General features: G+C 42.5%; 1 protein-coding gene across 1 annotated transcript; it reads right to left on the minus strand.

Moving 5' to 3' along the window:
* Window positions 1-4,084: 4,084 nt before the first annotated feature.
* Window positions 4,085-15,143, minus strand: atxn1l (ataxin 1-like). Its single transcript, XM_080438984.1, has 3 exons — window positions 15,019-15,143; window positions 12,094-13,249; window positions 4,085-11,136 (listed from the first exon to the last, which is right to left on the minus strand). The coding sequence occupies exons 2-3, from the start codon at window positions 13,123-13,125 to the stop codon at window positions 9,622-9,624; spliced, it is 2,547 nt and encodes an 848-aa protein (XP_080295110.1). The 5' UTR covers window positions 13,126-13,249; window positions 15,019-15,143; the 3' UTR covers window positions 4,085-9,621.
* Between the last annotated feature and the right edge of the window lie 1,715 nt (window positions 15,144-16,858).

A 16,858-nucleotide genomic window follows, 5' to 3' on the forward strand; every position in this document is an offset into this window, starting at 1 on the left:
TAGATTGGCTGTTTTGAGATTGTTTGAAAATATTTAAAATGATTTGAAGATTTTCACCTGTGACATAATAGGTATGCCCGGTTTAAAGTGGTTAATTTGCTCTAATAGCTTTCTTAGCAACAAAGAACACTACGTTTCCCAAGTCTTGTCTAGGAGTGGCTCAAACCTCTATGCAACAGGGGTGTATTTATTCCGGGGGAAATTGAGACACTTTCCACTGAAACTATGCAGAACAAGATTTCAAATTAAAATAATGGACTTCAATGTATAGAGCTTAGTTACTCAGGCAATATAACTCAGTGAGGGCTCAGGCCCTAGATACAGCACCCTGATTGATGAAAATCATTTATAGACCTCCATTCATATAATTTGCTAGGATATATTGAGGTTGGAGTGATCTTAAAATGGGTCTTTTCGACGACAAGAACAAAATGAACCATGCCGTGCCGTGCAACGCATTTCACAGGTTCTGGATTTGTTTCCATACGCTATGGCTTGGTTTCAGATATGGTTCTCAGAACCAAATTGTGGCCCTGCTCAGGAGGTGGTACTAACCCAGAACGTATAACTTTTAAAAATGTGTTTCGAAAATAGCTCATCCACAAGCTTGTAGATCAGCCATTTTACCTTTTTTATGAGGTTTTAAAAAAACAATTATGACATACCTCCCCCTTCAGGGGTGGTTCTGGAAAGTGTCAGGTTATGGAAGGTTCTTTTCATAGTCGAAAAGAGCCAACAGATACTGCATTCTTCTTGGGATCTCAATCTTGATCAGCACATTGACAGTGACAGACTGCCATTAGTGTGCCATGGCAAGGACAGCAGGGAGACCGGCTGTCCTTGTCATGGCACACTAATGGCAGATCAGTAGGCAAGATCAAGTGGTCAGGTATATAGGTCAATTCTGTCTTTGGTTCATCACCTACTTGTGTCTATGAATACTGGGTATTCTCAGATGTTGCTTTTTGATTTGGTGCCGATATTGCCATCGTCGCCTGCTTTGTCCTACAGTGGAAGAAAAAAAGTTGGGCCTTAGTTGTGGCAAACCATTTCAACTGCAGTACTTTTGACAATTGTCATTTCAAGCAGTACTTTCAGAATGAATTAAGTAAGCACTGCATGTTGTGAAACTGCATTTGTCCTAGAATGGTTCAATATGAGCTTGTGTTCTACTGTTAGTTTATGCCTGCCTGTTTTTATTCAATTTAAGCAAAAGAAAATGATCTTTTCATATGTTGTCAAAACTTTGGCCTTTTACCAAGTCTATCAGGATTTTCTCTCTATGTCCATGTTTACAAAAGAAATCTTTCTGAAAAAGGCCAAAATGAATGAGTTAAATAGAGATGGAAATGATACCATTTATGCTAGCTCTGTTGTCATGTGCATACTCAATGGGTGGCATTTTGGGGAGGCCGCCCTCTTACTATATTAACAGATGTACAGATCATAATAAAACCTGGAATAGAATGTGGAAAATAAACATTGACTTTATTATAATGTCCAAGTATCCATCTCTTCCCTTCTCACTCCCCCCATGGTCATGTCAGACGTGGAAGTACTCCGATTGTTTAAGTAAAAGTAGCAATATCCCAATATAAGAAATGCTGTTATAAGTCAAAGTCCTGTATTAACAATTCTATTTGCATAAAAGTACATTGGCATTAAAATATACTCACAATACCAAAGTAAAAGTACTCAGACTTTCCAAAACCTCAAACTCATAAAACCAAATCTACCAGCTCACGTGTCATCGCGATGCGACGAGCTGAGCTTGCAGATCTATTTTCGAATAGACATATCAGATAGGGCTTATGTGGTTAATGTATGTTTTGTAATAATCCAAATATACCAAGAAACTAGTGACTGAAGCTTTCAAATAGTTGTGGTGTAAAAAGTACAAATTTGGCTCTGAGATGTAGTGGAGTATAAAGTCTGAAAAGTAAGCTTTCTATAGCAGGAATTAAGATGGTGAACTCCAGAAATGTGAAGACTTATGCCTATTGCCTAATTTATGTTCTGTCATACGACAAAGTATAAATCATGCTTTAGAATAGTGTTTCTCAAAACAGTTTAGCTCGAGACCCAAAACAGAAATTGAATGTCTCGCCAAGACCCAAACTTACACACCCCCCCCCCCCAAAAAAAAAACACATTAATCACATAAGCCAGCCTTTAGAACATTGGTGTAATGTAGCACACCAGCAATACGTTTTATTTGATAGAAGTGAGGCATCTCACTAGACAGGGCTTTGTTGTCCACATCTTTAGCAGAGTAGAGAAGATATTCTATGACCCCAAAACATATTAAACTTTCTCAAACTCACCCAAGAAACACACATCACATGAGTAGGATAATAGTTTATATAGATATATATTATATTGTGTTTACTTAACAAACATGATAAATGCAATGTCTCCAAGAAGTTAGCTGTAACAATAAAAATACAATATCTTTGTGTCCTTAAGTACATAGAATTAAAACAGCAAAACAAAAACAAAACAGCCCTAAAGTAGTTCACAGAGAGGTACAAATATACAGTACAAATCTATTTTATTCAAAAAAGGGTACAAATAAAAACGCAACAAAATATAGTTATTAATGCTTTGTTAAGTTCAGGTAGGTGTAGGGTATTCTAAGGGAGCACTTTGGGTAGACAACTCTAAGGCTTCTGATAAAGAATCAATACATATTGGTACGGCCATACAATATTAAAACTCACTATACAAAGTCCATACAACCTGGATTATACTTGTGGATTGAATGTTACATACACATCATTGCATATATTTTGCAGATTTAGGCGTAAAAAAAGATGCTTGTTTTTTTGTTTTGTTTTTTTAAACTAGTTACACGTCACATAAAAAGCAGTGTCACCTAGTGCCAAAAGTACGATGTCAAATCTGAAAATACACAAGGACTTAAAAAAGAAACAACCTTGAAACCGTTCTCATTCTCCTGATTTACTTAGGCATCAGCGATACCTAAACCGTCCTGAATTTATCTTAGCTATACAACAGTAGACCAAAACCAGGGAGTCATTTACAGTGGTGGACAAAGAACTCAACCCCAGCACTTGAGTCAAAGTATAGATACTCCAGGTCAAATATTACTCCACTACACGTGAAAGTTGCTCAGTCAAATTAGTTGACTACTTGAGATTTGAGTACTGGAATACTTGCCTTTAAAAATACTCGAGTATTCAAAAGTACAAATTACAAAGTACATTTTCTTTTTAATATCAATGCATGTATTGACATTATTTTAGACATCTTCCCTCCCAAACAAGATTTTTTGCATAAATATTCAACAAATATCAATCATTTTGAAAATAGCAGATCTATAAGATCACCACACACGCATCACCACGTGTTGTGAGCTTTTAGATCTGCTATTTTCACTATTATTGAAATAGGGCTGAATTAGTTCATACTTTCCTTCCTAGAAATGTAGTGGAGTCAAAAGTACAATATTTGTCTTTGAAATGTAGTGGAGGGAAAGTCATAAGTATCCAAAAATACAAATACTCAAGTACATATACTCAATTTAAGTACAGCACTTAAGTTACTGTCCACCACTAGCCATTTAGTCAGGGATTATAATGCCCGTTTCCATAGTCACAAGAAACAACACACATTAGCCAACAAGTAGTCACCGATAAACGTGGCCCACCATTTTCTCCATTATGCCAAAATGGAACCATCGCTTGTGTTATCCAGAGCAGAGCGAGGGCCAGAATTTAGACCAGTGATTCTCAAACACTTTATTTTCAAGAACCCCTAGTTCATTGGCTCTCAAAGTGGGGTCCAGGGACCCCCAGGGGTCCTTGGGGGGGTTCCAGGGAGTCCCCAGCTAAATGTGTTAACATAGCATCACAATAATTTTAACCTTTTATACTTTGGCTATTAAAAAAATAGCAGATCTACAAGCTCATAGCACGGCTCATGAGTGCCGTGCTATGAGCTTGTAGATCTGCTATTTTTGAAAAGTTGTGCAAACCTTTGAATATATATTTTTGAGAGGGGTCCTTGACATGGAAGGGGGTCCTTGACATGGAAAAGTTTGAGAACCACTGCCCTAGTTTACTATGCATTTGGCCACGGACCCCCCAAAACTCTAGAGAGTGTACCAAGTGGAACCAAATGGACCTGTCAGGGTCCATTTGGTTCCACTTGTACACTCTCAAGAGTTACCAATCATTTAGCTGGGGAAACCCTCGAACCCCTCAAGGACACCCTAGGGGTCCCCAGACTCCACTTTTAAGAACCACTGATTTAGACCATCAAGATGTCATGCACAGCCTCTTACCTCAAGGGGAGTACTCATGCTCAGTCCACTCACATTAATAACAGATGCCGTGTTTGTGTGTGTTACGGGACAATCCCTCTATTGCAGACACTCCTGACATCAATGTGTTAAAAGTGCATTGAAGAGCTTTCATTCACTTTAGGTGGCGACAAGAGATTTCTATGTTTGGAAAATAAAAGTCCTTCTGTTCTGTGAACAGAAATGGTCAAGAAATACACGTATAATGTCAGCCAAAAATGTGTACTCATTGGGATAAAACTCAAAAGAGGATCGTGCAGAAAGGAGACATTTTATCTGGGGCATACCGGGACTCCTTGACAGAATCCGTCAGTTAACACAGATCCAACACTGCATCAACAGGAGAGTGACAAAGAGGGGTAAATTCATAGGGGTCCAAGAATAATCTTTCTTACACAGAATAAAAGTAATCCCCAAATCGATCAGAAGCATTATTCCATAAACACGCACAAAGCGGATCTTAAGGCATTATTGACAAGCATCAAAATAGCTAACTATACAAAAAAAAGAAAAAAAATAACCTCAATATATCTACAAAAACATGCACACAGCCGTTACTTTTTTTTTTCCCCCCATGATTTTGTGTGCTTTACATTTTGGAACTCTTCAATTTACCAACAGTTCATTTTAAAACACTGTAAAAGAGGGCAATTAGTGCAATTACTTACAACAAAGGATTTCAGTAAGTGAATGAAACAAGGGAGTTCAGACATCTTGACTTATGAGTAGAGCTATGCTGCTAAACGCAACACGTCCTTCTCAAATTAGAGAGCGAAGAAGGCTCATTGTAGCATAGAATGGTCTTGCAGTGAGATTTAATAGGAGGTAAAGTCACCGGTGGCACTGCTTGCACCATGAAAACCCTATTAAAAAGGTGTGTTAACCTAAAATACTGCGTTTCAGTGGCTTGGTAATTATACCAAATAACGTTGAATACACATTAAAATTAGAACGATCTAACTAATCATGATTTGGCTCCAACTGTGTGGCAACGTCACAGGTATAGGCAAGAGTGAAATGATTTGTGACTGAATAGAATGCTGTATTTAGAAAACGTGTCAAATAAGGGTCTGCCGGGTAGAAAGTAGAAACAAAACAACAATACAAACACTACCTCTTATTTTTACCCAATGGGAAGGGAATGGAAAACAAAAGTACTCAATGAGGGCTCAATGTTAAAGAACTGCATCAACCTACTTGCATACAATACAAACCTGCCCAATCCCTTAATCTGTACGCTTTGACAGCGTAGGGAAGAACACTTCCAACGTTTACTGCATAGTACATGCTAAGACTACATGAAATGTTGTCAGGTGTTTTGTATATTGCTATTAGCATAACCCAAAATGTGCTCATTACAAAACAAAAATAAAAACAAGGATTGCGCTCTTTACAATTAAAGAGTACGGTCTTGACCTGCAATATATGTTAAGTGTCATGAGATAACTTGTGATTTGGCGTTTTTAAATACAAATTGATTGGATTGATTGATATGGCAAGGCGTATTATTCCATATCGGGTTATCGGAATGGCAACCAAACTCAAAAAGCATGTACTCATCCCCTGTCATAACAGTAGCAGTGGATGTCGGTCTACTAAGCCCCGGTCAGGCCTCTCCGTTTGGACATGTCTCCCATGGTTTCTCTATTCACAGACAGAGGGTGGGGTTGGATGTTCGGTGAACCCTAGGGGCTACGCTCAACATAAAATGTTCTGGAGGCAAGGGTTAAGCCCGATTCATACTTCCGTCATGCGCCGAGAAAAGCCGACTTACAAGCTCACAGCGTGTCACGAATGCGAAGTGCTGTGAGCTTGTAGGTCTGCTATTCTCGCCGCGCGACAGCGCATAAATTAGGGTTTAGAGTTGGAGGAAGGGACGCGTACGTATGAACTACATTTGACACAGCTGTCTATATTTAGCATCAGAAGTGGGACTCCAGCCCATCAGAAGACACTGGATGTCACCACATCATCAGCATACACATCAATGTCCAGGCTGAGGGACAGGTTCGTTTAATTCTACAAACACAGACACAAACACCTTACTCAGACAAGTAAACAATGAACAAATGTGAAGAACAAAATGGATGTGTCTGAGCGTGTAGAATGATGCGAGTGATATTGAACATTCAAGAGTACAAAGGTGTTGAAACATTTAGACAGAGGTGAGTTAACCACATTAACCCTTATTTGTTTTATTACTTTTTTCAAAAATAGCTCAAATAGACGATCTACAAGCTAAAAACTTGCTTGTAGATCAGCTATTACCATTATTTGTTATATAAGTATATAGGGCTGAAGTGGTTAAATGTCCATAATAGGATAGGATTAATATAAACAAAACTAAAATCCAGGAGAAACAGACAATTGGAACCGAGTGACTTGATAACGGGAATGTGTGTGTGTGTATGTGTGGAATGCCATCTAATATTAGACGTCTGAATGGTTGTACATCTGTTGTAATTGCACTTGATCTTAATTACATCCTTTTGAAGTTTCTCAGTGACTATGCTAAAATCTGCGAGGAGGAAACTGCAGCATTCATTGTGGCTAATTTGTAAACAGTGTTAAATATGCAAGTCAGTTTTTCTCTCACCAACAAAACGCCTTAAGAATACTTCAAACATATTCCCTTCATTAAAAACAAAACAAAAACAAACTATATGCTATATGTGATTCCCATTACAAGGTCAGTGTGAATCAATGAATGACGTTTTCTATGTGCAATACGAGACAATCTTTAAGATAATCTGGAATACAATATTGCCTTGGACAACAGAAAGGACCCTATACAAGAAACTGATCCTAAAACGAGACAAAGTAGAGGACGACTGATGACGTTCACAAGTCAAGCCTCTCTTGGAGATGTGCTTGAATTAAATCTAATTAGGAAAGGGAAAACTCTAGAAATACTATCAGTAAGATGGAGAATCCAAACAATAGAGGCCTTTCAATCTATAATATGTTGTTTCTTGAGAGATTTCTCAAAAGGCATGCCTTGATTGTGTATAACTGTTGAAGTAACAATGATAATTGATTCCAAAATAGTGCATCGCCTTTTAAAAGCAGTGAAGTCTCAGGTCGGGATAAAAGTATTGGAGGTTGTACATCAAACGTACACACACATATATACACATGCATTCACACACACACACACACACACACACACACATATATATATTAGGGCTGTCAAAATAACAGTTAACTGATTCAATAAATGTATGGAATTAATTAAATCAGACATTTTAACATTTTAACATGAATGCATGCGCAGAATGATCAGCCCGGTACATCCCATGATTCCACCCATTCTGCACTAGTCGTCGCTCTGTTATCTGAAGGCTGATGGATCCAAACAATTATCCAAACGTGATGGAAAGAGAACCTGTGCGTGGCCATATCTGGATGGGGAAAACCATCAGTAGGTTATTGCCAGAAAAGGCTGCGCAATTTACTGTACGTAGGCAGTGGCTCAAATCACATAGCACAAAGGGGTGAGAGCAAGAGAGACAGTGAGAGCGAGGCATTTTTTTCCCGTTCCTACAAGAAAATGAATATTTTGGCGTAGTTACGAATGGTGAATAATCATGATTAATTATTAATCTGTGATTAATCTGATTTAAAAAAACAATCATTTCACAGCCCATATATATATACACACACACACACATATATACATATCTATGTTATGAATGCATGCATACATACATACATACAAACACGCACACACGCAGACACACACTACAAAGGAGATTTCCCTCAAAAGCTGTGTGGGGAATGCAAGGCCAGCCTTGTGCTTGAAATATTGCTTCGACTTGGTAACTGAGCAAAGATTGACTGAAGTTGAGAAGGACCCATCCCACTGACACAGACATGGGATGTTTTGACCTACAGGCCCCATAAAGTTTAAACCTATTCCTCAGCCACAACCGGAAACGGTTTCCATTCTATTGTCCAGGGCTTTAGAGGCTGAAGTGATCCACATGCAGTGGTGTAGGACAGTATGGCTCTCAGCTTCATTCCCACAGGTGACTTTGGTGTATAAACAACAAGTGCCACCTTCTATGATTACACTGAAATAACATTTAAACAAAATAAAAAGGAAAAAAAAAAGAAAGAAAAAAGTCACCAGTCTAGCCTGGAGATCTTTGAGGTATAGTGAGGATCAGAAAGGGCATTGCTCGTGGCGTGAAAAGGCTTTTCGGGGACACCCAATAAAAAAAGAAAAGGAGAAAAAAAAGAGTGTAAGTGGTGAGCATTCTCTATGATACTGGAATGCAAGTCATCTGGCTTTGTCTTTCTGTTAAATAAACAAAAAAAAAGCAAGTAGGCATGAACCTGTGGCATTTACAAAATCACTCACACACACACACTCTCTCTCGCTCACACATACACACACAAACATGTTAGTTTCCCATCTTGGGTAAGCCAGAGGGCATTGATGGTGAACATTGAAAGCAGAGATTTTTTTTTTTTCCAGAGTAGTAATTGATTGCTGAATATACAGACTGATTGATGATCACTATGTTGATTGTAAGACTAGTGGAGTAACCCACACAGCTTCAGAGGGTCCCCTCATTTCAGACTGGCCTCCCTGAAGCAAAGGAGAGAGTAGCTCTGTTGACAGCAGAGGTGTCCTGATGCAGAAGCATTATGTAACATACACTGAGAATTTTTTGGACCAACCGTCCTAGAAATGCTGCTGATGTGAGCAACACCACTGTTTTTTGGAGTGAATGCTTTTGAAGGTTACACAATTATAGGAATGTGAGGGAAGAGGGAGGAGAGAGAGCAGGGTTGGAGGGGGGGTGATCTTATCAAATATCACTACATCAGGACCTGCAGAATTAGGAGTCTCATTGTGCTACGAACACATTCTTCTCTGAGTCCAGGGTCTAGTGAGGGGAAGGTTTGGTGCTCTCAATGTGATAACCACTGGGCGAGGATAGGATGGAATGGAGGCAAGGGAGGATGAGAAATGCAGTCTGTAAGGACTTTGGTAGGCGATTCACCAGCTACATGCTCTCCATTCAGCTCTCAACTGTCTGGAAGAGCACAGGCCTTTTTCTTTTTTATTTACCGACCACTGAGCCAGAGGTGACCTCATAAGACTGACCAACAACCAAACCGAACTTGAGCAACTCACAAGAAAGCTCTGGTGAAGACGATCTTTCTCGTGACCTTGTTAGGTGTGCAAAATCTCAAACATTCTGAGGCTACATTCTCACTCTTCTTTCCTCGGTCTCCTCATTCTTCCTTTTGGCAGTCGCTTGTGCAGTCACTACCTACGTTTGATGCTACTTCCCAGCGTTGGAGCGTCCCTCGATGGACAACTTGACCTCCTGGGAGATGAAGGATGGCCGAGGGGGGCCAGACGTGCCCATCTGAGGGCGCGGCCCCTCGTCTCCCTTCACGGTATATCTTTGGATGCCCGGGGCCGACCAGCGCCTCTGAGAAGCACCCATTGCAGACTGCGCTGCTGCTCCTGGCCCTGCCCCCGGACACATAGAGCCCTCGCTGTGCAAATAGTAACTGCTCTGGCTCCTCGGGTGCTCTGCTGAGGTTCTATTTGGTCTGGTGGGCAACTCAGTGTGCCCAGCACCTCCTCCTCCTAACTGCATGGCCTCCTCCTTGTCTCCCCTGTCCCTCTCTCTTTCCCGCTCCCGTTCTCTGTGCACGCGTTCTAACCTGAAATGGGGCTGAGGCCGCGGTTGCTGAGGGGCCGGGGGCCCCATGGGCTGGTGGCCGAGCCCAGATGTAGAGTTGGCTTTAGTAGAAGTCCTGGCCGGGCTGGGCTGCTGTGGTTGGGAATGATGCTGCTGCGGTTGTTTCTGTGGCTGTGACTGGGCTTGCTGCTGTAAGGTGATGGACACACACACGTCTCCCACCTGTAGGTGATGGCAGGTTAAGCCATAGAGCTGGGCTGTGCGCTCGGGGCTGCAGGATGACCAGCCTTGGCCAAATACGAAAAAAGGGTGCTCCGGAGGCACGTCGATGGTCACCTTGCTCTGCTGCTCACCCACAGTGAAATGCAGAGCCACGAGGCCAGGTCTCTGTTGGCTGGAGCGGATGTCAACCACCATGCTGGAGTCAATCTTCAGCCCTCCGCTCACCTCGGCGCTCCGCACAAAGTCCTGAGTCTGCAGGTCCTCGACACGTTTCAGCTCCCCGGTGGCTAGTTGGATAATGGCCCCCTTCATGAAGTGTGACGGGTTGCCGGCAGCGGGGGCAGGCGTAGGGGTGAGGGGCCGAGCTAAGGCCTGAGTCAGACCTGCTGTTGCTGGGACAGCGGGCTGTGGAGGGTGTAGCTGCTGCTGCTGCTGCTGCTGCTGCTGCTGCTGCTGCTGCTGCTGCTGCTGCTGCTGAGCTGTAGTCAGCTCCACCACAGCCCTGTCAGGGAGGCACACTCTGGCTGGGGGATCAGAGGTCTTGAAGTTAGCAATGGCGGAGGTCATGATAGCAGTGGATGTGGCATCGTTGACCTGCGCCATGTAGTGCTGCTGTAGAGGCTGAGGCTGCGGATGATGCTGAGGATGATACTCCAGTGGAATCAGGACTTGCTGCCCGTTGGACAGCATGACTGCATGGCCCGGCTGCCCTGCTGCGTGCTGCTGCAATGAGGTCACTCTGGGGTCACCGTAGCACACAGGTTGTGTGGTATAGGCTGTCCGGCAGGCAATCATCCCTGCAGTCTCCCCATGGACGTCTCTGCCTCTGTGGGAACCCTGAGAGAGATTCAGGGGAGCAAAGGACACCTCTTTACGGCTCCCGCCTTGGACAGGAGAGGCCAGGCGGCCGACTACTTGCTGGACCTAGAGGTGGCGTTAAAACAAAAGTACAGGAAAAACTGATCAGAATTAATCCCAATATCTTTTTTTCCGAACTGTTGTTTGTGTTATGAGTACATCCAGACAGAATGCGAATATTACGCTGCGATAAAGCGATGCAATTCTTTATTCAAAATGAGGCTTCGTGTTTTGCATTGAGCCTCCATACCTGCTGGCATCTGTAATGTCCCTCATTGCTCCCTGTAGCCTGCACAGCAGTAAGAAAATAAACAGTCCACTGTAGCACTTCTCTCATTCGTGTGTCATTGCATATATATTACAGGCTTTTAAATCGCACTGACCCAAATTAAACGAGGATACGTACCAAAACACACTTAAGAGATTGTATCCTGGTTGAATTACTAATGGCTTGCACTATCAAGCTTGAAACACAATTTCCTTGTATATGTACAAATGATACTTTGGTAGCATTAGTACAGTCTACGAGTTAAGTTAACACTCTTGTGTTAACCTCCACTAAAGAGGAAGGCAACAGTGGGTTTCAGTGGGCGCTTTTAAGCTGTGACCACAAATCATAGTTTTTACACGAATGTGTCAAAAAGAAATGTTGCTCAAACTGATCTGAGGCCCAATGATATACCGGTCCAAAACACATTGAATACAAGAATAGCTGCCTGCAATGAAGATGAGTAAGTTTAAGACAATACAGTACATGGGAGATGTGTTCTATTTTAACGTGAAAAAGCCACAACCACTTTCAACCTGGCTTCCCTATTTTCAGCATGCCATTATAGGCAAAAATGAAAAATGAAAAAACATTCACTTCGGGGGGTTATAGCTAAAGTAGCACCTCTACAAGCACAGTGAGCTTGAGTATACGACAAAGTCTAAAATAAGACTTTTAAGGGTTAAGTAAAATAATGATGAGCAGACAGATTAATGCATAGCTAGAATATTAGTAGGGCATCTTTAGAGTCTTACCTCCAGATCACTGTCTGGGGTGCTGCGTTGGCCTGGGGAGCCCCTGCCCTCCATCCTGCGACTCTTGATGCTCCTGTCCTGGGTGTGTTCCAGCACTAGAGAGCCGGACACTGCCTGCAGCAGCCGTGCATTCCTGGCAGAGTAGACCGAGTCTGGGAGCAGCTCCCTCGCCCCTTGCTCCTTATCACCTCCGTTCATCTCCATTTCGTTGTCCTGATGGGCATTGTGGTGGAGGGGGTCCCTGTGGGCAGATGAGGGGGCGACCCTGGCGCCCTGAGGGTGGTAGTAGACTGGCATCCCCCGGGCACTGAGCTCCACTGCGTTGAGGTGCTGCTGGGCCTGCTCTGATGACATCATCACCCCCCCGGACGCCGCGACTTTGGCAAAGGTATGAGCGGATACTTGGGCCTGGGGAGGAGGGGACACGACGCCCTCCTGTATGACGGACGGGTAGGGAACGAGGTGGGAGACGGCGTGGGATTGAGAGATGCTGCCTGAGGGAGAGATCAGCGAGCTGGGAACAAATCCTGGCGGTACTGCATAAGGTACTGCGGCATAAGGGGAGCTGACGAACTGCAGAGAGGAATGGGGGATCTGGGCATAGCCTAGGGGCGGATAAGGGAGACCTGGATGCTGAAGTAGAGGCGAGTGTACAGTGTAAGCTTGGGAAAACACAGGGTGGAGGCTGGTGGGGGAGTAGCTGACAGAGGGGAGAGCCACTTTGTAGAGCATGCTGTACTGGTCGACAGGCACGGCTGGCATGCCATCGGCGCTTTCCACCCCGTAGTGAAACCCGGGCTGAGCTCGCAGCCATTCTCCTACCGTGCCCCCTCCCTGAGTGTCACTGCCAGCCCCAGAGCTCTGAGTGGAAGTCACGTCATCTCCCCCACTGCCGCCACCTACTGCTCCACTACCTCCTCCACCACCACCACCTCCACCTCCTGTTCCTCCAGCCCCACTGCTGGTGCTGACCGGGAGGTCCCTCTTCTTAGGAGGCAGGCACTCCTGGTTGCGCTCCTGCGCTGGCTTCATTGCAAATCTTCTGAGCGAGCCGAGTAGCTTCACTGTACTGCACAGGAGGTGAAACTTGCAAGCCAGGCAGTCAGCACAGGAACCGGTTCTGAAATCATTTGGCTGACCTCATCCACCAGTTCACCTGCAACAGCGGAAGATTTTATTAGCATAAGTTTGTCACACGCTTGGCATATCAGGGAAAGACTTTAAGCACCTCCACATTTTGACATTATTGGCTGTCAGTGTCAAATCCAAAGACCACTGCAGAAATGAGGCTGAGAGTGGTATGGTGACTGTGATATGTTCTAACTGAATGAAATCAAACCAATGCCAAACATTCACATCGTTCTGTCAATTTAGTTGTGAATTAGGTATTTAGGTGGGGCAGATTATATCATGCATTTAGGGTTGACAGATAGCTAGGCATCAAGCATTTGCACAGTTTTAAAAGCTGAGACACAGTAGGCTATCTGCTCACCATGGATATGTATTCTGCGCTTATCCAAACTGATATAGGGGTGACTCATGGGGTGACTCAGAGAGAAGGTTCAAGAACCTGGCACTTCGGTTATGCCTTTTGCCTCAAATCTTAGATGCTTCACAATAAAAAAGGACAAATTTCTGCTCATCACAATTCTTGTCCCATGATGTAGTGAGTTTCTGGAACCCAGCTACCCAACAAGACTAATTGTTATCCCACCAAGTGGAGAAATACGTGGAAGGGTTCTGTCGCTTTCATGAACAACACCTATAACCATAAATATTGCAAGAGTGCTACTTGACTTTACTATTTTAGTTAAAACGAAACTTTACATTAAAACCAATCACACTCCTCCTTTTATATTTCCAGTTATAAAACAATATGGTATTTGCTTTAGGTAATGCACATAATGGCCTTTAAGGATGGGTGGTCTAATTCGGTGGTTCTCAAAGTGGGGTCCAGGGACCCTCAGGGTTCCTTGAGGGGGTTCCGAATGAACCCTTACATGTCAGTAACTCTTATGAGTCCATCTGGTTTCATTTGTAAGCCCTCAGAGTAATTGGGGGTCCTTTAATTTAAAGAGTTTGAGATCCACTGGTCTAATTTAACGATTGCAAAGATCCACCCATTACACTTCAACCCAGCTTGATCTCAGAGTCAGCAGATTTGTACCAGTTATACTTCGGTTGCCAGCACAGAAATAAGATCAGAACGTGTAACAACACATCATGCAACAACACCACCACAAAAAGAAAACAAAATTCAAACATAAACGTGTGTTGGGTTGTAGTCAAAAGGCTAAAATGTAATTTAGATGGCATGTTATTTAGACAGATGCCAGGTCATTGTTGACCTGGCATCCTATAGTGTGTATAGTTAAATGTACAGATTATTGATTTTTTAGAATATTCTACTGTTAGACTGATGATAGGTGGTTATTGTTTCCTAGATGGCTATTTCTATACATTTGATGTATTACCTTGTGTTGTCGTTGCTTATTGTAAATCGCTCGAGATTTAAGAGTCGTCTGCTAAAATGCCTACAATGTAAATTGTAAGTTTCTACTGTCACACAAGCAATGTTTAGCAAGTGCAATCAGGCTAACGTTGCCGTGGCTAATAGCTAGCTGGTTAGGGTTTAGTGTTAATCCAAACCACAACACAATTACAGCATGTCACTCTGCAGAACATAAAGCCAGCTATAAAACGCAGTGAAAGTGTTGAGTTGACACTGATGTGTGTGAGTGTGACTGATCACTGCTAGCTAACTTAGCTTAACGACGTTAGCTAGCACTGCTGCTAGCTACTGGCTCGGTGGCTAAGCTAACTAGCTAGCCGAGCAGAGACTCTGACTGACATTATTAATGGTCTTAAAGTGACAGTGCACGCTGTGGTCAGGTGTTACGGGGTGTTCTGCTGTCATGAACGTACCTCCAGACGGCATAGTGGATGTTCTGTGTGAAGATAAAGTGATGATAATGCTGAGGAAAATGGATGAAGTCACATCAGGAATGAGGAGTCGAGCCCATCTCTGTCGGAGGCCGAGGGCGCTTACCGATGACGTCGCTCACTCGCTCGCTAGACCATCAGCGTTGCCAGGTTTCGCGAGAGAAACAAGCAACCAGGTCTATGAAAACAAGCCCCAAAGAAGCGACTAGGCCAGTGGTGGTTCTCAAACTTTTTCATGTCAACTGTGTGTCAAGGACCTTCTAAAATGATATGTATTTGGCCGCGAACCCCCATCTCAAAATATTTTGTTCCTGAGACCCCCAGAAGCAAAGATTTGAGTTACAAATGTTCGCTTTAAAAAAATAATTTCAAAGATTTGCACAAATGTTCACGATTTTTCAAAAATAGCAGATCTACAACTAAGCTCATAGCGCGGCACTGTCTGCTATTTTTGAATAGCCAAAGTATAAAATATAGATAAAGGGGTTAAAATGATTGTGACGATTTATTAACACATTTTGCTGGGGACCCCTGGTAGGCTACCCACCCCGGACCCCACTTTGAGAATAATGGACTAGCTACTACGGCAATTTGAAAATAACCCATCTACAAGCGCACAAGATATTTAAATATATATATATATATAAAAAGGAAGAGGAAGAAATGGTAATTTTGGAATATTTTTTTAACATTTTTTTAACAACACAAATCTTGTATGGGGGTCCCAGTCAGCGGCCCACTCCACAAAATATTTTCAGATCGGGGGGTCCGTGGACAAACAGCCTACATATTATTCATCTGACATGAAAATGTTAAAGAACCACTGGTTTAAACGACATTAAGAAACAAGACCCAAATAAGCAACAAGCCCAAATTAGAAATAAGCCCAAAATAAGCAAGTACACTTTAGAAACAAGCCCAAAAAACCGCAACCCGCAACTACCGGTATTTTACACAAGCAATTTTACAGAAAAACAAGCCCAAAGTCGCGTAAATAATCGGGACATGGCAACCCGGTTTCCTTTCATTTTCATGCACACATTTCTTGCACAAACACATTTTATCAAAATCAATGTCCGCCAAATGTTTTATGTTTTATAATGTTTTATATCAGTGGTTGGCCAATTTATTTTGGGGGTCCTTAACATGAAAATATTTATTGTTTACCAGTAGATAGCCTGGCCTTTCCATAAACTAAATACTTAGGTTAATAGCTAATAAATACATTATGTAACATTTACTGCTTTCATGTTTGTATTTTGTGTGTGTGTGTGTGTGTGTGTGTGTGTGTGTGTGTGTGTGTGTGTGTGTGTGTGTGTGTGTGTGTGTAAAAGCATATTTTGTAGGCATATTGAAGTTTCTTATTGCTCTAGAAATGCATTGTTTCAACAGCAGAGGGAGCTGGAGGACCAAAGAAAGCTGGTTGTGTTTTCTGGTTAATAAATGTTATAATCTCTATACACACGCGCACGCGCACACGCACAACACCACACACACACACACACACACACACACACACACACACACACACACACACACACACACACACACACACACACACACACACACACACACACACACACACACAGCATAGCATATTAAATGCACTGCAAATTTCCTTATGTAAATTGTTATAGGACTTTAGATGCAAAATATAGAATATAATTGCACTATATGTCCATATACAGGTAAATCAAAGTACAATTAAAGTGCCAAGTAATTACTGTTTGATATTCAATGGATAAACTCCCTGCTTCCTATTATAATAGCATCTTTGTTTTTCCTTTGTTTTGTTTTATGTCATGTGTTGCATATTAGGCTG

This window comes from Gymnoscopelus braueri, assembly GCF_963280865.1.
Source record: "Gymnoscopelus braueri genome assembly, chromosome: 1".
NCBI lineage: Eukaryota > Metazoa > Chordata > Actinopteri > Myctophiformes > Myctophidae > Gymnoscopelus > Gymnoscopelus braueri.